This window comes from Salvia hispanica, chromosome 3 (genome assembly GCF_029641045.1).
Source record: "Salvia hispanica isolate PSC_SH4W2 chromosome 3, Shi_PSC_v1, whole genome shotgun sequence".
Taxonomy (NCBI): Eukaryota; Viridiplantae; Streptophyta; class Magnoliopsida; order Lamiales; family Lamiaceae; genus Salvia; species Salvia hispanica.
This window is the reverse complement of record NC_142694.1, coordinates 51,607,261-51,630,984: the sequence shown is the minus strand read 5'-3', so window position 1 is coordinate 51,630,984 and position 23,724 is coordinate 51,607,261. Positions and strand designations below refer to the sequence as shown.

Sequence of the window (23,724 nt, the reverse complement as noted above, 5' to 3'; positions counted from 1 at the left end):
TCAAAGTTTCTCTAGCAGCCTTTGTGGCCTTGCTACTGGCTCCACCATCAACGGCTTTTCTCAGCCACCTCGGCGTTCCCGATCTGCAGTTAGCCTTTGTGGCCTTGCGACTGGCTCTACCTCCTTCACTAGAATGCCTCCTTTCTCTCTTCCTCTGTTGTGGTTCTTGGCTGCCATTCTCGGACTTTTCCTTGGTGGTCTGTGCATCTTATTTGAAGATTTGAAAAAGAACTGTCCAGCTGGAGACTCTTTTCTCTCTTTTTTTTTAATATAGAGACAATGAACGATCCTTTGATCGAACCTGCTCTGATACCATGTTGAATAATAGAATTGAAATGCAGAAATGTAAATACTAAAACTAAAGAACATCGAAGAACTTTGAAGACTACATTTTGATAGATGACTTGATTGGTTCTTCAATAATATGACACCCTTATATAGTGTATTACTACAAAACTTATGCTTCAAGTATTCTTGGGCACCAAGCTAATGTATTTCTTGTCCTCTAAGCTAATATGTTTTTTGTCCTCCAAGCTAACACGTTTCTTGATCTCCAAGCTAATATCTTTTTCCTTTGCTAACAGACCGTGGCAGTCTAGTTTTCAATTAATAATGTTATGAGATTGTCTAATTGTTACGTACCACTATGAATAGTCTTATGAGTCTTATACACTGCATATAATTAATGCATGTGAACCTAAAGATATAAAGCTAAATTAAAATTAGAATAGAATTATATTTTAATTTAGGTTTATATTTTTATTGGTACTTATCCCTCCGTCCACGAATAAGAGTCCTGTTTTTCTATTTTGGTCCGTCCAAGAATAAGAGTCCCGGTTCATAATTACCATAAATGGTAAAGAGACCCAACGTTCCAATAACTCATTCCACTCACATATTATTTAAAACTAATATATACAAGTGGGACTTCTATTTCACTAATTTTCTTCCACCCACTTTTCTTAATATTTCTTAAAATCCGTGCCATTTAAAAATGAGACTTTTAATCGTGAACGGAAGGAGTATTTGGGCGTGAATAGTCTTATAATTATCATGTCAAATTATAGTATTGGCGGGGACTGTATTAATACACTTGTTAACTCAATGCCACTCCACGTCACCAACTTCCAAATAAAATTCCCATTGGCGGCACACGAAACAAAGAAAAAGGGGAAAGGAAGAAAGATGGTTGTTGATGCGTGATGATGCCATCTTTAATTCTTCTCGCCATTTATCAAAAAATGTATGATTTCTAATCATTGATTAACAGTTTTAATGCTTTGCACTTTAATCATATTTTGGAGCACAACATATTAAAAAGCAAACAACAAATTAATTCTATGCGAATAAAGAAAAAATTAATTAAAAGCAAAAGCTAACAAGAAACTCGGCTAACTATATGTGTACAAACTTGAAATACACCGCAATGTTCCATTCTTTCTACATGGAATGATTTTATTTTTAACAATGTGGACTATGATAGCCAAGGAGTTTTGATGAGAAGTGTTGCATGTGCAAAACACGATACATGGTGTACACTTGAAAAGGAATGGATCACGTTTAATACAGATGTTATGGAAGGCACGATAAAAAAAAATGGCACGAATAAGGAAAGTGTATTCAGGGGCGATAATAGCTTGCGAGGATTCAACATAAGTATAGACATTTGCAATGTGCTTAATGTTCATTCCATGTGAGACTAAAGGTGACCAAAAATCGAAGGTTTGATCATCTTATCATTGAAACAGACATCCTAACTGCTTTCTACCTCCTTAACACTTATGTAGATTGTGGAATGGTGTAAAATCTGGTATATTCCGTCAAGCTTCAAATCCATAAAGTTCAGAATGTTAAAGTTGTTCATTGCTTTCGTTAATTGAATCGGCTGACAGACTTTATGGGCAGAGTTGTAGATGTGAAGAACAATACGCTGAAGATTTATCATATTATTCCTACTCAAGTCGAAGACCTGATTGATGATGATAGGGTGAAGCATGGATCCTCTGCATGATCATCACACTATAATTTTTCCCTTATGACATTACCCTCGTTTTTGTATTGAGAAAAAGATGGAGTATTTTCTAATTTCACACGTAGCTACAATTTAATACTAATGGACAAAGAAAGTAATACAATGTGAAATCCCGTACGATTATCGACGGTGTTTGGCGGGATTAAAAGATACTCCAATAACATAAAAAAAATCTAAAAATGATTCATGCATGGTTGAATATATCCCAAAAAAATGTACTCCTATTTATGTTGCGCTGGAAATAGGCGTTCCAATTCTAATACTTTCCATATGAGTAGTCTCGTAAACAGGCAAGCTACTCGAAAAGAAATCCAATTCATGATTAGGCAAATCAAACAGATCCGAACTCGAATCACTCTCCGCCCCATCCTCTTCTTCGCTCAATTTTTTCAAATTCATCTTCTCACAAACCCTCAATTTCTCCAAACTCTGCTGTAAACTCGTCCCTTTCATCGGCACGGAAACCGCTTGATGACGCTGATCGGCGAATCGCGCCACCTCCTTGTGCGATTTCGTCGGAGTAATCACGTAAGGCGGCGGAGTTCTAAATCCAGATCCGATCTCTGCTGCGGCGGCGTTTTTGGCGCTGCTCGTGATTCTGAAGTGGCTGATGCTGCTCCTCCTCTTCCTCCTCCCGCCGGGGCTCTCCTCTTCCAAATCCTTGGCGGAGGATTTTGACGATTTCTTCTTCTTCTTCAGCGACGATTGGCTGAAGAGAGAGTTTAGGAAGCTGGCGAGGCGGCCGCCGGGGGAGCTCGGCTGCTTGAACTTTTTACTCTGATCTTTGATCGGTTGCTTTTGGTCTGTGATTTGGTGATGGTAGTCTGGAGGAATTGGATTTGATCGCATGATCGTGACGTCCAGGCTCCGGCGAGGGAGGTGGTGGCGGTTTGGATCTCTGACGCCGTTGAGATGGTCGTTGGCGGCGGAGAAGTAGCGCGCCGCCTCGAAAACGTCGAGCTCGCCGGAGTCGCTCCGCCAGTGGAAGGAGTTTTTGCGTACCTTGCTTGGATCTGAGGAGGCGGAATTTGACTTTGTTTGGTGACGATTTTGTGTGTGGAGAATCATAGTGTGTGTTGTGTGTTGTGTGTTGTAGCTTATGGCATTAGTGTTTGTAATCACCAAATTTTTATATGTGAGTGAGAGAGAGAAGTGAGTTTAATTGAGTGTGTTGGTGTTCTAGGGTCCTTTATATAGTGATATAATCCTATTCTTAATTATGTTATTAATGACAAGTTACAACAAGCTTATGCAATTTTAAGTTTTTAACTCCTTCTCTAGCAATACCTTTTCCTTTTCTCTTTTGATTTTGATTTTGATTTGTACTCCTTTGCAATTTCATCATTGAGTTACTCCCGTGGATTGAGATAATCATACTCTCTTTAATGTGACACGAGACCTTTATTATTTTATTGTATTTTTAGCTACTTTAATAGTGGGATGTGCTCCATTTATGAGTATTTTTAAGATCAAATTAAATTTCACTCTTCGTTAGTCATAAATTTTTAAGTGCAATCCACGAAAAATCAAATTAATATAGAAAAAAAAAAAAGAACTCAAGATGATGGCTCGCGACTTGAATTTGTCATGTGTAATTTGTAGATTATGGTAAATGACTAAAATTTATAGTGTAAATAATGGATCCGGATTTCACGGTGTCTATTTATGCGTTTGTACCATTCTAATCTTCCTTTTCCTTTGCTTTAGTTCCTAGTGTAAAATACATACTGTATCACTGAATTTTGATAAACTCGTCGTCCTTTGTCGCAATAGTGGTAAAATTGGGTAGTTATGTTTTAGTGGGAGAGCCCACTGGATGTGTGGGGGCATTTGATGGCAAGAGGCCTTTATCCTTTTATGTTGAAAATCAAAAGGTTGTTGTGCTAGGTGGGGGGCAAACATGTCATCTTTCTTGGATTCTCATAACCTTATGGTCTTTCAAGTGGTGTTTCATTTTTTATCATCATATGTTTTCTCTGCAACATTATCTTGTGGAGGACAAACAAGATTGGGGCATAAATTTTTACTTTACTAATTTAGCCTTCCAACTGAATTTGTTTTTTTATTGGAGGGGACAAATTGGTATCAACTACTGGGTTAATTTACAACTGGAGTTGTTGGAATGTCATCACATTGTTGGGCTGCATAGCTCTTATTTATATTTCTATGATTATGTATTTTCTTGCAAAATGCTAGTATACATAAATCCAATTTTCGATATGTCACACTCCCTCTAAATATAGGGTTAGTCGATTCTCAATTAAGGTGCATTGATCCAATAATTTGTTGACCGCTGGTTAGAATTGAATAATTTATTGACTATAATTAGCATTTAATTACTATAGAATTGATATGAACTTCTAGTCTTTCGACTATGACATTGAAGCATTTATGGCAACACGTGCGAGCTGCAAAATGATATAGATGGCGTTTTTATGATGCCTAATCTTTAATTCTAACATTTTTACAAATTGATCAATTTTATGCACGGTTAAGATTAAAACGTTTACAAAAATTATTTTTAATTGATTGTATTTTATAATCTGAATTGGTATAAAAATGGCTTGATAACCTCTGCGGCCTATTAAAAATGGTGCGGATTGCTGGAGCCTGATGTGGAACTGAGTAGAGGAGTATATATACAAGCTTAAATATATTGCACCATTTTGATTAAATAAAACATTTTCTGAACTAGCCTTAAACCCTTTATTAAAATTAATTATTCTTGATGCCTATCATGAGGTAAAGACAATATTATTACTGTATTAATTTATCAGTATTAAGCCATTAGGAAGCTGGAATATAGGTTCTGGCGAGGGGGGATTGGGTTGTCATTTGTCAAACTCAAATTTATCATCTCAAAATCAAATGGCGCTATCAAACATTGCTTTCGGATAGATAGGTCTGCATGGCAATCTGAGCCGAAGTGTCTGTTTTGATAGTGTGGTCCGAATCATTTGGAACTTCATCTGATCAACTTAATTTAGTTTAGAAATACGAACAATATTTTATGTCTAGTGAGAAAGATTACTAAAGACATTATTATAAAGAAAGCGTGTACATATATATATATATAATGCTGTAGCATCAATCTGATCATACATAAATTAAGATCTTCGAACTTGAATCTTATGTCTAGATATCTTATTCTCATTTTTACATATACATACACATATGGGCCCCACTATGTCTATATATAAGAGCCACATAATTAGATTAGATTTGTAGATCAGATAATGCCAGAGATATCTTGTAATCATGTAACATCGCATATGTACATGCACCAAAGTTTAGAAACCACCAACTGCAGCTTGTCAGCAATTAGACAATCATATAAGTTACCATATGCATATATACACACTTATACCTTGTCTTATCAATCTTCTGCTTCTGTCTATTTAATTTTGTTTTAGAATAAGAGACAAGATTTATTATAATAATAACATTAATTCACAAACATGATTAGATAATCTTGATTGATTTCAACCTACCAAGACTCCTATCCGGTCTCATACAAAGTCAATTGATTAGCCCACATGCATCCGGTTATAACTAACAGAAATATATTAGTATTACTCCACTAACATCTTTTAAATCACATATCATATGATCACATCTAACCAAATTAACAATTATCCGTATTTGACAGTCCAAAAACCAGCCTTGATATTGTAATCAACCAAAGGCTACTTGACACGTGTAATGGCCATATGCAGTCTTGTTTGGATGCATATAACATGTTTGGTTGCTTTCTTTTGTTATCCACCATGGGTTTAAAAGTTACATTGCATGGCTACTATCTTCTCATCAGTCCTATCTTGTTGCCCTTAAGAGAAAAATAATGAATAAATAATTTAAGATAATAATAGTTTCTGGACTTTTGATTGAACAGAAATGGAGAATCCTAAACTAACAGTACTGTTTTTAATCAAGATTCTGTGATCCCAAATGAAACACCAATGTTGGTACGCCTTGGTTAACTGTAAATGGGCCAAACATGTCTTTAATAATGTATGTCATTCAATAAAATAATGTCTTTACATGGATCTCAGATTTTTGTAGCATCAATTACAATTATCTAAGACCTCAATGCATGGTGATTTTTTAGCAATAAAATAATGTCAAAAAAAGGGAACTCTCAATTTGCAATAGTTATAAAAAATGGTATTGTTTGAAATCATTTGAAAACTAGCTTGATCGAAATTACTACTCCATCTGTATAAGTTTGTGATTTAGTTTTGCGATTACCCTTTTAATTATAGTCCATTTATTTGTCCCGAACGAAAATCATAATTTGTTATGATAAATTTCCGAGTTGATTGGGGCAAAAGAAATCAACTATTGATTGTGTTTAGAAAAGTTGAGCTTTCCAGAGGCCCAAATTAGGCAGAAATTGGTGTTTTAATGTGTGAATATCATACTACTACTATTATTGAGTTTACTGTTTATATATGTGAACGAAATATATGTACGCAGGCCCAATGTAAATATTCTAAATATCTCATCTTTTCTGCACTATAAAGCGTATCTTTTAAGGACATAAAAATCGGGAAGCGATTACTTGCGTTGAAACCTTTAAAAAAATAACAATAATTAAGGACGCAAAAGAAAGTGTTCCTAAATTTAAAACAAATTAACTTAATCTTTTACTTTTGAAAGATGCTTCTATTTGCGATTTGAGTTGTGACACCAATAATAAGAATCATTTCTAAAGCATTTTATATTTAGAAACAATTGCATTAAAAATATCTTTAACAAGCTTTTTATTGTAAATACTCCCAGTACCAATTTGTTTAGGAAATAATTAGTACTTACATAAATTAAATTGTATATTGATTTTAATCAAATTTTTTGTTAATAAGTTTTATTTTTCTCTTGAACAAATTGTAAAAGGAAAAAAATACTGTAAAAGTTATAGTGCGATTCAAGAACTACACGCATAGCATACGAATATATAGTCGGTAAAACCCTGATTTGACATACGTGCATAAAGCAACCGTGCACTCTTCAACACAAAGTTTGTTTTAACACTAAAAAATTTATTCTAGAAAATTTTGTGATAAATAAATGTAGTGTGAGTAACGTTCATGTGTCCGATATGTTCGTTCTAAATTTCTAATAATACTTCCTACTATTACATTTGATATAAATAAAATATAAGTAATGAATACATAATGTCCCCACGTACAGGATGTCAATATTGCAGGCGTGTTAATACTTTTAATACTTTCTAATCCTATCACATTTGTCCTGTCATAAAATTTTGTTTCTTTTTTTGTTGTAGTTTACTTTTCAACAAAATTACTCCTGCACTTTAAAAATATTATAGATAGTTTGTAGACTAAGGGCTTGTTCACCTTATCAGATATGCCCAGATTCCACTCCAAATCTGTGCATCTCATAGTGTTTGCCTTCTGCTATTTACAATCTGATTGGGCCGAGATAAAAGGACAGGCCCGCACTATTCACCCGTTTTGGACCAGATTTCAAATCATTCAAAAAACCTAAGATTTTATTTCTGCATTGAGTTTTGCACCCAGAAGTGGAGGTTAATTCCCTAACTTGCCCTCGCTGTTGACGTGTCAAGTGGCAGACTACACTCCATCTTCTTCAACTGTGAAGAGAAAATTGGATTCACTTTCTCATTCAATTTTCAGAGCGGCGGGTCGTCGGAAGGGATAACGCATCCAAAAATTGCTTGGAAAGAGGCTGTAAAATCCTTTTCATCTTTTCCTTCCCCATGTAAGGCTCTTCATTTTCCTTTGATTTAATTTGAGCTTCTTCCTCATCCAAAATGAAGATCTATATATTCTTCTACGGTTGAAGAATATGTTGGGGATTCTTCGACATCACATATCAATTTTTGTGTATTTTGTGAATTTGTTGAGCGAATCTAGATACGTGACCTGAAAATCCAATTTTTTTCAAATTTCGACAGATCTGGAACTCGATCGGCATCATAAAACACAGAAACTGCGCTGTAGGTAATTTTGTCTTGGGGATTTCTCATTTTTGTAGATGTTTCCATGTCAATGGGTCACCAAATAAAGCTTTAACTACTACGAAAATATCGAAGTGTATTGAATACATTTCCATTGATATGCCCTTTATTTGAATGTATTCTCCCACAGCTGTGCAGCTCGGGAAGCGACGTCGACTTCACATCCGCAGGCTAGGTATTGGCTGGAATCTTATTCTTCTTTTGTACATGTTGATCAAATATGAAACTTTACTATATTTGTGGCTTGTTTCTGATTGTCCATCTATAAATGTTGTCCCAGACGATGATTGTTCAAGTAGTCTATGATATGCTTATATGTTATCAATCTTGCCACATTTTGTATATAATTCATTGATGATGTTGTTTTGCTTAAATCTTGTTAACTGAATCTAAACCTCAGTGGGAAGTCGTAAACTAAGGTTCTTTTTTTTTTATGTTATATAAAGTATATTAATTTCGTTGCAGCAATATTATATTGTGTGAACTTAATTGACCGGAAGATTAGGCACCCAAATGCCAATAATGCTTGGCTATGTCAGTTGATTGAGGATATTATGTCCATATTTCGGAGGGAGACTATTCTACTTATGCATAGGTATCTGAGGGCTCGCACAATCCGTTCGAGGCGTCGAATCCTCGATACGGCTAAACGGTACAATGTGATTTGTAGGGTACCTAGACAACTACATAGAATTGACCGTCTACTTCATTTGAGTGATGCAAACTGTGTTGAGAATATACGAATGGATCGTAACACATTCGCACGTCTGTGTTATCTTCTCACTGAGCGTGGTGGGCTGCACGTCGGCAAGGTCGTTGGGGTGGAGGAACAAGTTGCCATGTTTCTTGAAGTTCTTGCACACCACAAAAAGAATAGGGTCGTTAAGTTTGAGTTTTGGAGGTCGGGGGCCACTGTTTCATACTATGTAAACAAGGTCTTATGTGCTGTTTTGTCATTGTATTCAATTTTCCTTGCAAAATCTACACCAGTCAGCGACGATTGTGCTGATAATCGATGGAAGTGGTTCAAGGTATCCTCTGTGTCCATATGCTACATCATGTTCTGATATTCGTTTATTTGACATAGATTTCACATGGTTGCAGGGCTGTCTAGGTGCTTTGGACGGCACACATATACCCGTGTTAGTGAGTAGCACAGACAAACCCCGTTACCGGTCTCGGAAAGGGCAAATAGCTACAAACACACTAGCTGTCTGTGACCGTAACATGCAATTCGTGTATGTCCTACCAGGATGGGAGGGATCAGCTGGAGACTCTCGTGTGTTGAGGGATGCGGTGTCAAGGCAAAATGGACTAAAAGTCCCACAAGGTCTTTCATTGTCCCTAGTGATTATTATGAATATAGTTCATTTTTTATGAAAATTATAATCTCAGTCGTTGTATTTAATGTCGAATATATTTCAGGATGCTATTACTTGTGCGATAACGGTTATGCCAACAGCAATGGGTTCCTAACACCTTTTAGGGGTGTTAGGTATCACCTCAAGGAATGGGGTCCGGGTACTGAGGCCCCGCAGAATCCAATTGAACTTTTTAATATGCGTCATACCAAGGCGCGTAATGTTATAGAGCGTGCTTTTGCCGTGTTAAAGATGCGTTGGGGGATCCTTCGTAGTTCGTCCTTTTATCCAATTAAAACTCAGATCCGGCTAATAATGGCTTGCTTCTTGTTGCATAACTTCATCCGCCGTGAGATGCCCATAGATCCGATAGAAGCCGAGCTAGATGGTGCCCAGTACAACCCAATACATGAAGATGAGGTCATTGGTACACAGTTTGTTGAGTCCATTGAGCCAACCACCAACTGGACCCAATTACGAGAGAACATTGCAACAGAAATGTGGATGAATAGATGATTTGGAATATGTTATTCAACTAAACTAAGAACCTTTCCTATATGACTTTATGTTCTATCATTATCACTTCAAACTTTATCCATCTCTATTATATTTTGTGTGTATGTGTTGTCCATTTTACTTGTTATGTTTGCACTTCTCTATTTTAAAATCACTTATATATATTTCATTTTCTTTTTAATTTAATACATAGACCGTGCATTTTTAAAAAGTAGAATATGGATCCCAAAAAAAATTGGTAATTTTTATGAATACTTTTTGAGTAATAGCATATCAGATTTCTTTATAAGAGTAATAGAATATTTTTTGAAGTAATAGCATATCAGATCCCAAAAAAAATAAACTTTTGCATAATTTAATAATACTGACGATAAATTTTTTATAAGAGTAACAAAAAATATATTAATAAACTTAGTAAATTGGTCAATATTTATTTTTTGAAATTATTACTTGGCAATTTAGAATTTGTGTGTACTCACTCCCCAAATAAAAATTTCATTTTGAGCAGAAAAATTTCTTCTTGGCTCATTGTGAGCATACACCTCTTCGTAATTAAATAATGCCTCAAGACTTAATCGACAATCTCATACTACACTTCATGGAGCATTATCATTAAAGCAAAAACATGCTCAGAGCGTCGGACATCACATACCGAAGACAAAATAGGTAGTCAAAACAAGAGCGTCTAATGAAAGCGCACGAATTCAATCCTAATGAAAGCGCACGAATTAGATTGAAAGAGGTACGTGCTTAGCGGCTAAATATGACCCGAAAGTGCAGATTTTCAGCATCAACGAGCTGAAACATGCATCGTACACCGACTTCAACATCGTTGTCCCGAAGAAAACGCTTCCAACCTCCATAAAGGATGACTTTATCATTGCAGTTGGTTATGAACACCCCCCATGTTTGATAATGGACAGTGAAAAATGCTGCCATGTTCTCCCCTTGTTTGACATTGTTGGCAGACCAAAACTCAATTGGTATGGCCTTCAACAAATACCGAAATATACTCATAAATCAAAATAAATTTTTAAATAAAATGAAATTTTATTGAGCCGTTGCAGATTTGCAGTATGAGGGCAGATTCCTATTCGCTAGTTGTTTGTGCTTGTTTCATTGGAAGCCATGATTCGAGGGTTGTTTTCGGCGGAGATGATCTAGAGCAAACTAGTTCTAAGATTTGTTCCCAAGCTGTATTTGAGCTGTTCCTCCAATAAATGAGCCGTAGAACTACCTCTTCAAAGAAGTAATGACAACACAGTATACATTTTCAGGACTATAGCCAATATAATTGACTATTTAGGCGGCACCTCTTCATTAATGAAGAGGTGGTTGAGTCACTGAGTATAAATTTATGAATAAAAAGGAATTGCCTTTGCAATTTAGACGGCACCCCTTAATCATTTATTTGTTAGGTAAATGTCATTCAAAAAATTTATTAGCTACGAAATTCCATTTATAAATTGATAACCAAGTAGAAACAGACAATTCACACTTCAACAAATTATCATATCAAAAATATTGTTGTTCGGTTCTCACCATGAACATCCCCCGCCAAAGTCAGTTTCTGTACAAAGGTCTTTGGACTCCCGAAGGCGACGATGTGTTGGTAGACACACTGATACGCCTGAAGAATGAGACTATGTGGACTCTCGATGAGTTCCCAAGCTACTTCCTGCTCACTGCCATGAAGGAGATAGAAAGGAAGGTGGGGACAAGCTATACTGAGTGGGACTTGAAAACTCGAGTTAAGATTTTGCTGCTGCGTTACCGGACCTTTAAGGAGGTCACCGCTCATCAAGGTACGCACTATAACAGGCCGGAGAAGATCGTCACCGCCGATGATGATGTTTGGAAGGAGATCTTTGAGGTATGATCATCAATATTTTTTTTCCCACAAGGTTTGCTATCTGTGCATGGTTTATAGATATAAAATAAATATAATACATCGTGATTTTTCAGAAAAACACCTATGCAAGAGCGTACTACTACGAACATGAGCCAATATGGAGTAAGCTTGCAATGTTGTTCGGCATGGACGACGTCAAATTGGAGCAGTCTCCGACGGTGATCATCATCTCGGACACCACCGTGGCCGAACCATTTGGAGATGGGGATGTGGAAGTCAATTCACCCGCTATCTTCCCTACATCCAAAGTCAAACGCAAGCTTTTCGTTGATGAGGGTGGTGTTTCTGATCGTGAATCGACAAACCAGCCACCCAATCCTCTTATCAAAGTCGGAGCAGATGTAGTAGTAGTGAACCGTTTGGCTAAGAGCAAGAACTATGCCAAAAACTCAGCACCCCGCCAAGCGGCTGAAACTCCTCAGCGTGCAAGTCCACTCCCAAGTTCTTGTGCGTCGTCCTCTCCGGCTGCATGGTGGCGCCATCCTGAAGTTTGAAGTTCGACCTCGATGAGGAGGCACGTGCTAGTCCAACTTATATAAAATATGAATATGGGGGCTAAGAAGTAGTAGCTTTGCATTCCACTTTTTTTGTCTTGTTTCCAATATGCCTTCTTCACTATGCATATGTAACAGTTTGGGTTCCTAAAACATCGTATGGTGTTTGAATTTTTCACTGAACCAGGGAATGAAGTTTTATAATTTGGTATGGATTAATTGTATGTATGTTGTTCGCACATCACCTGTAACGCCCTAATTCCAATAAAATCATAGCATAGCTCTAAAAAAATTGTAATTACTTAATCATAATCAAATTTATCAAATAAGTTTAGCAATTAGTTAACCAATAAAGAAAACATGTTTCGTCACATTCTTTAGTTTTATTCCTTGTGGACAAATGACACGGTTTTGTTTCATATACAAATTCCCAATGTCTCTAGATTTCTCCACTGCATTCCATTTCAATAGAAGACCAATCACAATTTTTCTTTTTAATTTCTTTTGCCTACAACAATAATATATTTAATTATCATTTTATTCAAATACCTTTGATTTATATTTAAGCATTGGTTTTCGGAAACATTTAAATATTTCACATATTTTAGAATGATAATTCATTGGTGATGTATTAATTTACAGATTTACAGAAACGTGATTCAAGAACTTAAAATACACTGGAATTTGCACATAACATAGACTAGATGTTAACACACAAGTATGATCATAATAAACCCCTTGGATAGGTTCATAAGCACCACTACAAAAGGGGCCGACCTGGTAGGTGGGATGGTCTTAATAGGTGCAGCAAAGGGGCACATACAAAACACACAGCAAGTGAGAGTCTGATATTACAAAATAAGTGCTAAGAGTCTTCTAGCTAATATATTATAACATATAGAATAGTTGTCACCAAAATAGTTCCAAATCTTCTACCACCAGCTTGCTATGTGGTTGACCTCGAGATCTAATTCTGATTGAGAAACCTGAGGACGTAGCCTAGTTTGGACTCGGCAGGCATGCCCATGAAGATATCAAGACGTTGCGTCTTCTCACACAGTATGTCGCAAAGATCGTACCTCTGCGCCAGGGTCAGGCCCGCAACACTTCCAAGTTTATCAAATACTTCTTGCCTCGCCTTTCCGATATCAAACTCATAGCCGATCCTAGCCGATATCATCTCCAGACGGGTGTTAGTCTCAGCATGTAACTTACCAAGGAACTCCATTATAGCTGAATCGTCAGAATAGATTATCTTACGCTTCTTTCCACCTTTGTTGTTGTTCCGCAAAGTGCTTTCACTCTGACCAGTGCTTTCCTCGTAGTTCTCGGGTGTCGGGGTTGGCTGTGGCTGCGTGTTGTCCTCCTGAGGTATATCCTCCATGTTCACATAGTAGTCATTTGAGTAGTTCTCGCTGGCAGCAACATTTTGCTGCTGGAGTGATCGGGCAGCATCAGGGATTTCTTCAGCACCGGTCCCAATTGCACGGTCTTTTCCAAATATGAGCACCCACTGATCCCAATAAGTCCAGGCCTTATCGCGCATTGTCTTGGCACTGTTGTCAAGCTAAGATGCAATCATAAAGCTCAGTAACCAGATTGTTATAGCCTACTAGTAAACAAATATTAAAGCTGATTCACACAGATTTACCTTGACGATCTGCTCCCACTGCTCGTCATCGCAATCAATCTTGAAGTCAGCAGTGAAGCCCACACCACTCCTCGATAGGATTTGGGAAAGACTCTTGTGATTCTTTTTCCATGCACCAATCTTTGAGTTAATATGGGGGTCACCCATAAGATCAGTATTGGGGAATGCCTGGCGCAGACGTTGCTCGATACGCCCAAGATAACCAGCTCGGAAACCGTTGTCAGATTTCCACCCTGTAGCGGCCAGCTCAATCAAAGCAGAAACCAATACATCTTCTTCACGTGTAGTCCACATACGCCGACTGCGTTCCCCTTTTCGGTACTTCGTTCTCCCAGAATAGCTACCCCCTTTGTGCACAGAAAAGGTGAAGCGACGAAAGGCATTATGTTAACATGGTTAAAATCTAATTAGGTGCTTTGAAAATTCTTCAATAATTGATTTGTAAACTACTCACCCTGACTAGTAAACCCACTGTTGGATCCAGACCCGAAGCGCATCGACTGAGACATGATAACTACAACAAAGAACCTAACAACATCATTCGCACAAAATTGTGCTATTAACCACTTTATCCCTTTATCTATTATTCCATTAGTCAAACAGACAAAATCAAAATGCATTTGGAAAGGAAAATAATTCAATTGAATCTCAAGAAATTAGGGCATAAACAACTCCGGCCAGTGATTCGCACCTACACGTTTGTCGGCAAATATTTCCACACACAGAAATTTTAAGAACATGTTGCAGACAAATACAAACACCAAGCAATGGAGTGGGACACGACTCACCTGTTGAAGTCAGTTTCTTCAAGCCGACTTCAACAATTGCACCCTCTGTTTGTGAACTTTCTGAAAAATCGCTATGCGCTCCCACCGTAGGCTTCCCGCTTTTTTTTGCCGCTTTGAGATGTTGATGGAGAATAAAAACTAGGGTTCCGTAAATGCTGAGGACTTTTTCGACATTTTAGTATAAAAAATTAATTTTTATTCTGAGTAGTGGTCACTGTTGGGTACATGAATGAGTATTGGACAAAGAAGGCGAACAACATCATAATTTTTCATTTCTGTGGGCCCATGCTGAATACAAACACCCAGATTGAATTTCTTGGGTTATCTCAAGTTGAAAGGTGAACAAGCCCTAAGGGGTAATCACACTTGTGGAACACTTTTAATATTCACTCTATTTTTCCACTATAAATGCTCAAAAGGCATGGAGGGCAATTATGGACTTTCATAAAATTAGAGTGTTGGATACTGGATATGATATTTTTCTCTCCCTCTCTATGATACTCTCTCCTTCCACAAAAAATAGAGCAATTTGTGTATGACACGGGTTTTAATGTAGAATTGGTAAAGTAAGAAAGAAGGGAAACAAGTAAGAGAAGGAGAAAAAGTAAGTGAGAAGTAGTGTTAGTGGAATGATGTGTATGGTTATTATTTGTTGAAAACTTTCCATAAATGAATGTGCTATATTTTTTGTGGACGGCCAAAAATGATAATTGTGCTCTTATTTTTGTGGACGGAAGGAGTATTGGGTATGGTATTTTCCTATAGTTTAAGTGTAATTATATTTTCACTTTACTTTTTCAATCCTTTTATGCCGAATCCTCTTTCACTTCCTTTTAGTCTCTCTTAAATTTTTATAGAAAGTAAAAAAATATAAAAAATTAAAAAAAACTACTATGAAATTCTTAAATATGGAGCATTATCATAAAAATAAAACGATAAATTTTATTATCAAGATTACTTGTAGCAAAATTTTAAAATTAAATAATTAAATTACTTTTAACTAAATGAGATAGTTAATAATAAAATACATATACGGACCTTTATTATACAAAAATCATATAAAAATAATAAAAAAAACATAAATAAAAATCCCAATAAAGAAAAAAATATTAAAAACTGGTGTATACAAATACAAGGAGATGACAGTCTCTGCATATTACTCCCTCCGTCCCACAATAGGAGTCACTCTTATTGTGGATACGAGTTTTAAGAGATGTAAAGAATAGTGGATTGGAAAAGTTAGTGGAATATGAGATCCATTTTTTTATATTGGTTTTATAATAAAATGTAAGCGAAGTGAGTCAGTGGAATGTGAGACCTACTTACCATTTATGGTAAAAAATGAAATGTGACTCTTATTGTGGGACGAATCAAAATGGCAAAGTGTGAATCTTATCGTGGGACAAAGGGAGTAATATGTTAATGAAATAAAAATTAAAAAAAAATATTAAAAATGAATTAAATAAATTTCAGTTAAATCATACATATAAATGAAAATTATCATTTCAGGTATCCAAACTATATAAAAATATTATACTCAATACTAAAGAGTAAGTTATAATAAATATCATATCCAGTACTTAGGTATCCTAATTTTATGAATAGGCAAAATTGTCTTTTATATCTCGGGGCACTTAACGGAGGAAAAATAAGGTAAATAGTACTCCCTCCGTCCATGGAAATTTGTCACCTATATATTTTCTTTTTTGTCCGTCCCTAAAAAATTTTCACCTTTCACTTTTACCATTTTTTATAGTGGACGCCACATTCCATTAACTCATCACCAATCACATTTTATTATAAAACTAATATATAAAAATAGGACCCACATGCCACTAATTTTTTCAACTCACTTTCTATTACATTTCTTAAAATCCGTGTCAGGTCAAATGGTGCCAAATTTTAAGGGACGGAGAGAGTAAAAAATTACCACAAATAAGATTATCCCTTAGTCCAAATACTAGCAATAATATTTTTAACGTTCAAGGAAAACTTATGTACAAGTCTCAAAATTTAGGTAAAGTTTAAACAAAATTTACTACTCCATATTATGTGCTCAAGAAATACTTACATAGTTACATATATTTAATCTAGGCAAATCAAATCATGTATGGAGTAATTCCTTACATATGTTGGAAGACTTTAAATCCATTATACGACGATGTCGTCTTTCACAGATTGATTTATTTTTCTATGAAAATGTGTATTTAAATTTCAAGGGGCAGGAGGAGACCAATGAGCAGTTGACAACGTAGTGACTTTATGTCCCAGTCTCTGTTTATAAAAGTAGTTGAGTGAGTGGGCTCGGTTATCAATTGTCAATGAGTGTCCGAGATTTCATATATGTACTTTTTTCTATACAAGTTACATTAATGTATAGTAATTTATTTAATTTGCTGCTAAATAATCGTAGCCATAATTTTTTTAATATAAAATATAACTATAGTCGACGGAAGACTATATAAATCATATGAGGCGGGATATTAACGTAAAATTTGCATCAGTGACGACATTTTTCGGATTAGAAATGTTGTTTCATCTTTTAAAAAATATTGTAAATAATCATGAATTGCGTTCAATAGCTAGGGTTAAAGCATTGTAGCAGTATTAATTAAAGCCTGCAACTCAATTCCATCCTTCAAAAAGAAAATTTCCTCTAATGATTATATAACTGGTAACTATAATGATGATAAAAACAAAAATGAAAATAAAACATAGTACGTCTGATCAAACTCCGACTCGGACAAGTAGCTATTAAACAAATTAGTGGAGTATAATCAATCAATTTGTGAGAGAAGAGAAAATAAGAACGTCAGAAAACTATCTGAGTGAAGTCAGAAGAAGAAGAAGCATGGAGAAAAAGAAGGAGAAGAAGCAGCGCTTAAATGTGTTTTGTGTTAGGGTTTAGAAAAGAATTTATATTTATTTATTTAATGGGTTACTTTAATAATTAGGTTCAATATGTCTTTTAGTATTGGACTAATAATTGGCGGGTGGTTTAGTTACGATTATTGGGTATAAATTTTAAAATAGTGTACTGGTATAACAATGTCACTAAACTTCGGTTAATTTCGTGGGTTTTTTGAGTTGATTAGCACTCGAGATAGATACCAAGTATATATGGCAATTATTATACTTAAACATTTTGGTGGTTGATTTTGCTACTCCCTCCGTCCCGGAGTATTAGACTCACTTCTTTTGGGCACATGATTTAAGGAATTGATATTTAAATAGTTAAAGTGGAGAGAGTAAAGTATGAGAGATGGAAAAAGTAGGGGAGAGAAGAGAGAAAAAAGTAGGTGGAGAATAAAATAAGATAGATGCTTTTTGCTAAAAAGGGAAATGAGTCTAATATGTTGGGACATCCCAAAAAAGAAAGTTGGTCTAATACCTTGAGACGGAGGGAGTATTTCTTTCTTTGTGATTCAAATAATATTAGCAGCAAATCACTCCTAGTTATTTGGTGAGAGTGTATATACTACTTACAAAAAATGTCTAAAGTACAACACTAATATATGCTTCTAAGTACAACAAGTATGCTTTAAAAAAGTCTTCAATCTCCCAATTAAAGTTAAAATTAAAGTTAAAGGACGCGAGCAAATGCATCCCAGAACAACAAAAGATAAATGTTTAGTTGACAGTTACTAGCGTCATCAACTTAAGGACGTTTTTCTTTGCGCCCTAAATTTTGGTTATTTATATAAAACTTTAACACAAGGAATTGCCGCTCTAATTTTGTGTTATTACTATAAGATAAGTTTGTTGTAGTGTGTTGAATTCCTCCTTCACGGGAAATCACAAATTTTAGAAGCAAATGAATACTAGTAGTACTTTGTTATTAACCTGCTTTAACGTAAATGAAGAATTATCTTAACAATTTTACAAACAAAGTTAGACAGAATTTAGAAGAAACCTGCATAAAAATTAAACTAAAACATAAGTTATCACATATTCACAGAGCTATTTTGGAGTGGAACTAATTAATGAGTGTGTATGCCTGTCACTAATTTCACCCTTTCCCTCTTCCATAATTTTTATTTACACTAATTAAAGTAATTTGTTTTTCCTAATAAGTACTCCATATTTTACACAAACACCTGCACGGATCTTCTCGAGGCCCATTGTGTTAACTGTTTAGTTATATAAATTAGGGTTTATACACTATTTGTTTCATGATATATAATTTTATAACCACTCGAATCTTACTTATTTTAAGCTAAGAAATAAGCACTCACTTAAAAAGCGAAATGTATACAAAAGAAAATCACATAGTACTACAAAAGTAGAGCAAGTCTTAAAGAAAAACAGATAAAATGTGAACGCTAACTAGTCTGTTTAACCTTCTAAATCGAACCAAAAAAGAAAGAAAGATAATATACCTGAATTAATGGATGAAAATGAAAGTATATTATAAGCCATGAATGCCGGCACATGTAGATGAAAAAAATGAAAAAAAATGAAAGAGGTGGCCCCCACGGAAGGAGTACAATAACTGTGAACTCATAAAGAGAAACACTACTATAATTGTTCATCATCTATTTCTCTCGTACAAAAGCATAGCATCTTTCCTAGGCTAATCTCTCAAATTTTGAATAACATATTCAAAACCAAACTACTCCTATAAAAAAAATAGAAAGAAAAGAGGGGTTGGAAGTAGGTATAACAAAAATCCAAATATAAGTATATATATATGGGGAGAGGGAAAGTGGAGTTGAAGAGGATCGAGAACAAGATAAATAGGCAGGTGACTTTCGCCAAGAGAAGAAATGGGCTTCTCAAAAAGGCCTATGAACTCTCTGTCCTCTGCGATGCCGAGGTGGCTCTCATCATCTTCTCCAGCAAAGGCAAACTCTATGAGTTCTGCAGCACTTCTAGGTCTCTCTCTCTATCCCTCTCTCAAACACACACTCACAGTGTGTGTGTGTGTGTGTGTGTGTTTTAGTTAATTTTTAATTAGACCTTGCAGTGATTATTAGGTTTTTGTGTTTTTGTTTTTAGGTTAAATTTTTTAACATTTGTTACAAAAAAAAAATTCTAATTTTATTTGGGGGGATTTAAATTAGATTTCAAGGCTATTATGTTCTGATTTCGAATCATCATTTGCAGTTGGCAGTATTGGTGAGATCTGACTCAGAAATCAAACTTATTTACATTGATACTAGTAATATTGTACTGTATTTAAATTTAATACTCAAATCATCATATTACGATTAACTTTTTTGAGTTTTAATTGAAGATATCAAGAAAATTGCATAAGTTATATAGTGGTATTGTTTTTTTTAGTTGGGAAAGAGACTACTATAATCCAAGAAAAAACTCGAACATGTTGTAGTACTTCAGAAAATTTCTTCTCTTCTTCTACTTTCTTACTTTCCTCGTCACTAAATTTTGGTCTTGGATTTGATGTACTCAAGAAAAAATATTTTCGTTTTTTAAATTATTGCTCTTTTTTTTAGCTTAGATATATTATTCTTTTCTCTGCCTGTGGTTCTCATAAAAGCTAAAGATTCCCAAAGTCTTGTAAGAGAAGATATTACTCCAATAATTAACATTTGTTTGTCTAATTAGGGTTTCATTACTTTTTTTTTCTCAAGTATATAAATATAAAGATATCCCAAACATTTAGTTGGTTAATTTCATGGGTTTTTGTGTCGATTATTGTTCTCTCGAGTTTTCTACTTATTCCTTCAGTTCTCGTGGTAGAATGGCAATTCTACTTCTTAAATATTTATGCCTTAAATGTGCAGTTTTTTAGATGCTTTAATTTCTTCGATTAACTACTTGACAAATTGAGTTTGAAATGTATATAGTATGTTATTTTCGGAGTGGACCACTTCGAAAATGATACGTCTTGACTGAATCCCTAAATTATGGAAAATGATTGATTTTGCTACTTGTCTCTTTGATGTTAGTATGTCCAAGGCAGTGGAGAGATACCACCAATCTAGCTACGGTCAGAATGAAACAAATCAATCTCCCAATAATGACCAGGTAATATGACTATATCTCTTATTGTTTTGCTTAATCATATGAAATGTGATACAATAAGCTTAGGGATGAAAATTAATGACATACTGCAGTAGTAATCTACTAGCTAGCTAGTTCCTTTGACAAAATCTGTATTAATGTGAAATATGGTTAGTTAGTTGGAAAATCTACATGATACCTTCTTGATTAATTGCAGAACACCTACGAAGAGTATCTGAAGCTAAAGGAGAGAGCTGAGGCTCTACAACAATCTCAGAGGTAATTATCCTTTATTTATAGTATTTCACAAGATGATAGAAATAAAAGTTTCGTTTAATTTTTTTGAAAAGAATTTTGAAATATGTAGCGGCTATTACAGTACTATGAACTATCAAATGGGTGAGAGTTATTTTGTACTCTTTAATGGAGTACAAAATTAATTTTTGAAACTTACTTAAAATTATCAAATGGTGTTAAATATCAATTGGCAAATAAAATCAAAAGACTCGATTTGTTCATAAACATCATGAATACTATCATGCATAAAATTGTGAAATATGTGAAGAAAATTATGAATCTGTACGTCAATATAAGATATTATATTAGGCTATATTTTTCTAATTTAAATCCATCTAGTACTTATGTGCTGTATATAGTGGTATGTAGTTGAGCAGCTCTCTAATCCTTCATCACATAATTTTCCGTTTTCATAATTTCTATAAATCGTGTCTCATTTATTCACTATTTATATTTTTTTTCATAAAATAAAAGTTTAATTATATGATGAGCCCTTTATTACTAAAATTATAGTTCAAATGCGAATTAAATATTAAAATTGATAACTAGTCCTGATTGAATTGGTAAGCCCTAATTAACAAATGAAATTGAACTAAATCATTATTGATCGAAATGGAAGGACGAAAGAACTTGATATATAACGTACCTGTAGTGTAGTTCAAAGATTTGTTACTATACACATATTCATGTATAAGAAGGTATTGGAAGTGAAATTCTACACATAACCTCTAATTTAGATTATTTATTTGGAACTGTTTCCCTATCAGGCATGTTCTGGGGGAAGATTTGGCAAAGTTGGGCATAAAGGAGCTTGATCAACTTGAACATGTCTTAGATGGAACATTAAAACAAATACGGCACAAGAAGGTTGTCACACATTCTTTTTTTAGCGCTAATCACTTCTATTTTGCAAAATTGACAATACTTCATATTCTTGTATTTTACTAATTTTAATATCTTCAATTATGTATATATACGCAGAATCATAGTTTGTGCGATCAACTCTCTGATCTTCAGCAAAAGGTATGCTCTCTGTGGGGAAATAAGTTTTTTCCGAGCTACACTCTAACGCATCCAAATACATGGTGTATTCATCCTAATGAATTTTTTTTAAAATTGTAGTAATATGATAAATCTAAAATGAGACTTGTTGAAATTTAATTAGGATGGATACATCCTACTGATAGATGTAGAGGAATGATTGCGTTACTTATTTTTGTATGTACTAATAATGACATTAACTATTGTTACTGTCTTACTGATGCTCAGGAAAGAAGTTTATTGGAACTTAATGCAGCTTTGATGAGTAAGGTACAGCTTCCAACTCATAATTCTTTAATTCCTGATTCAATTTCTGTTGAAATGTTAAAATTAAAATTTATATTTATACATATGCATGCACATAGATAAGTAAGGTGTATTCTGTGAGAAGTTCCATCCATATATTATATCCCAGCAGGCTGCACTCTGTTATATATTAAATCCATTCAGAAATTATATTCATCAATTGTTGCACCTAACTTCAAACTAGTTTGGTTGCTCTATTTTCATGCTGGTGCATAGTACTATTAATTTAGAAATATATATCATTCGTATTTATCTTAGTAAATCAATACAGGTACTACATTTACATTTTAGTCAAATTATAAATTACTCGTATTTAATTATATAATGAAATTGATGAGGCATAGGCACTTTAAGAAATTCCTTATCAATTGTTTCCATCTTTCAGTATAAACAATGAAACAAGTAGAGGTATCATAATAATAATGTTTGTGAGCTAAGTCAGAAATATTTTACGATTATAAATAAATAAATAGAGAAAATGCATGAATATATTATTGATGATGATATATATAGCAGCTTGAAGGAAGTGGTTCACCTCCACAATCAACTTGGCATTTACAACATGAGGTTAACGCACGATACCAGCAGGCTCAATTTATTGAGCCCAACAACAACACACCACAAATCCGGTAATTTGTTCTCTTCTAGTTCTATTATCACTTGATTGCATTTGGAATATATCAGAAATTTAGTGGATTTTATTAATATTCTATTTTATTGTTTACCAGTTATGACTCGATTGTAACAGCGGATAATGTGAGAGAGAATGCAAACGGGATGATGATGTCGGAATGGATGCATTAACTATGAGAGAACTGCATATAATATGTGCTTATAAAATTAATATGGTGCATTATTATTTTTTTCGTAAGACTTCTAAATTATATACTACATCTCATATGCTTGTAAAGGACTGTAATAAATCCCAGGTCCTAGTGGGTTGATAAGTATCTCCTAATATGCGTTGCTTTGATGTGTTGAAAAAGCTGTTAGAGTGAATTGTTTGTTGTGTTTCTTTCAGTTTTTTTTTTCCCCCATTGTTTTGATTTACTCCTTTAAAGCGGAGTAGAATATGGACTACTATTATTTACAAGGAAATGGTCATTATTAGAGATAATGTTTTTCTATAAAGACAGACTATCATTGATCTGCAATATTGATTATACATCTTCTGATCTTCATGTGTATTGCAAAATTTTAATAGAAAATAGACTACTTGTCATAAATGGCGTGTAGTGCCTAGCCTTAGGCCATTCTTGCTGTTTACAGAAGAATGGATCTCTATGATTATAATTTGTTAATTACTCATGTAGGTGCTGTACATAACATTAAGACATGAAATTGATTACTATAATATA

General features: G+C 34.5%; 4 protein-coding genes across 5 annotated transcripts; 2 read left to right on the top strand and 2 right to left on the bottom strand.

The window, feature by feature from the left end:
* Positions 1-2,195: 2,195 nt before the first annotated feature.
* Positions 2,196-3,200, bottom strand: LOC125212966 (protein BIG GRAIN 1-like E). Its single transcript, XM_048113282.2, has one exon. The coding sequence runs from the start codon at positions 3,098-3,100 to the stop codon at positions 2,258-2,260; it is 843 nt and encodes a 280-aa protein (XP_047969239.1). The 5' UTR covers positions 3,101-3,200; the 3' UTR covers positions 2,196-2,257.
* An 8,225-nt stretch (positions 3,201-11,425) lies between these two features.
* On the top strand, positions 11,426-12,499 carry LOC125209079 (uncharacterized). The gene is made up of 2 exons (XM_048108679.2): positions 11,426-11,783; positions 11,876-12,499. The coding sequence occupies exons 1-2, from the start codon at positions 11,454-11,456 to the stop codon at positions 12,314-12,316; spliced, it is 771 nt and encodes a 256-aa protein (XP_047964636.1). The 5' UTR covers positions 11,426-11,453; the 3' UTR covers positions 12,317-12,499.
* Positions 12,500-13,282: 783 nt separating this feature from the next.
* Positions 13,283-14,476, bottom strand: LOC148931048 (uncharacterized). The gene is made up of 3 exons (XM_089067203.1): positions 14,422-14,476; positions 13,968-14,314; positions 13,283-13,883 (listed from the first exon to the last, which is right to left on the bottom strand). Exons 1-3 carry the CDS (start codon positions 14,474-14,476, stop codon positions 13,284-13,286), a joined length of 1,002 nt encoding a protein of 333 aa, XP_088923329.1. The 3' UTR covers position 13,283.
* A 4,817-nt stretch (positions 14,477-19,293) lies between these two features.
* Positions 19,294-23,497, top strand: LOC125209021 (MADS-box protein 04g005320-like). 2 transcript variants are annotated; one of them, XM_048108594.2, is made up of 8 exons: positions 19,294-19,630; positions 20,668-20,746; positions 20,940-21,001; positions 21,787-21,886; positions 22,001-22,042; positions 22,289-22,330; positions 22,883-22,995; positions 23,095-23,497. In XM_048108594.2, the coding sequence occupies exons 1-8, from the start codon at positions 19,446-19,448 to the stop codon at positions 23,168-23,170; spliced, it is 699 nt and encodes a 232-aa protein (XP_047964551.1). In that variant the 5' UTR covers positions 19,294-19,445; the 3' UTR covers positions 23,171-23,497. The 2 variants fall into 2 exon arrangements, with proteins under 2 accessions (XP_047964551.1, XP_047964550.1); XM_048108593.2 differs by having other exon boundaries at positions 22,880-22,995.
* Positions 23,498-23,724: the final 227 nt, after the last annotated feature.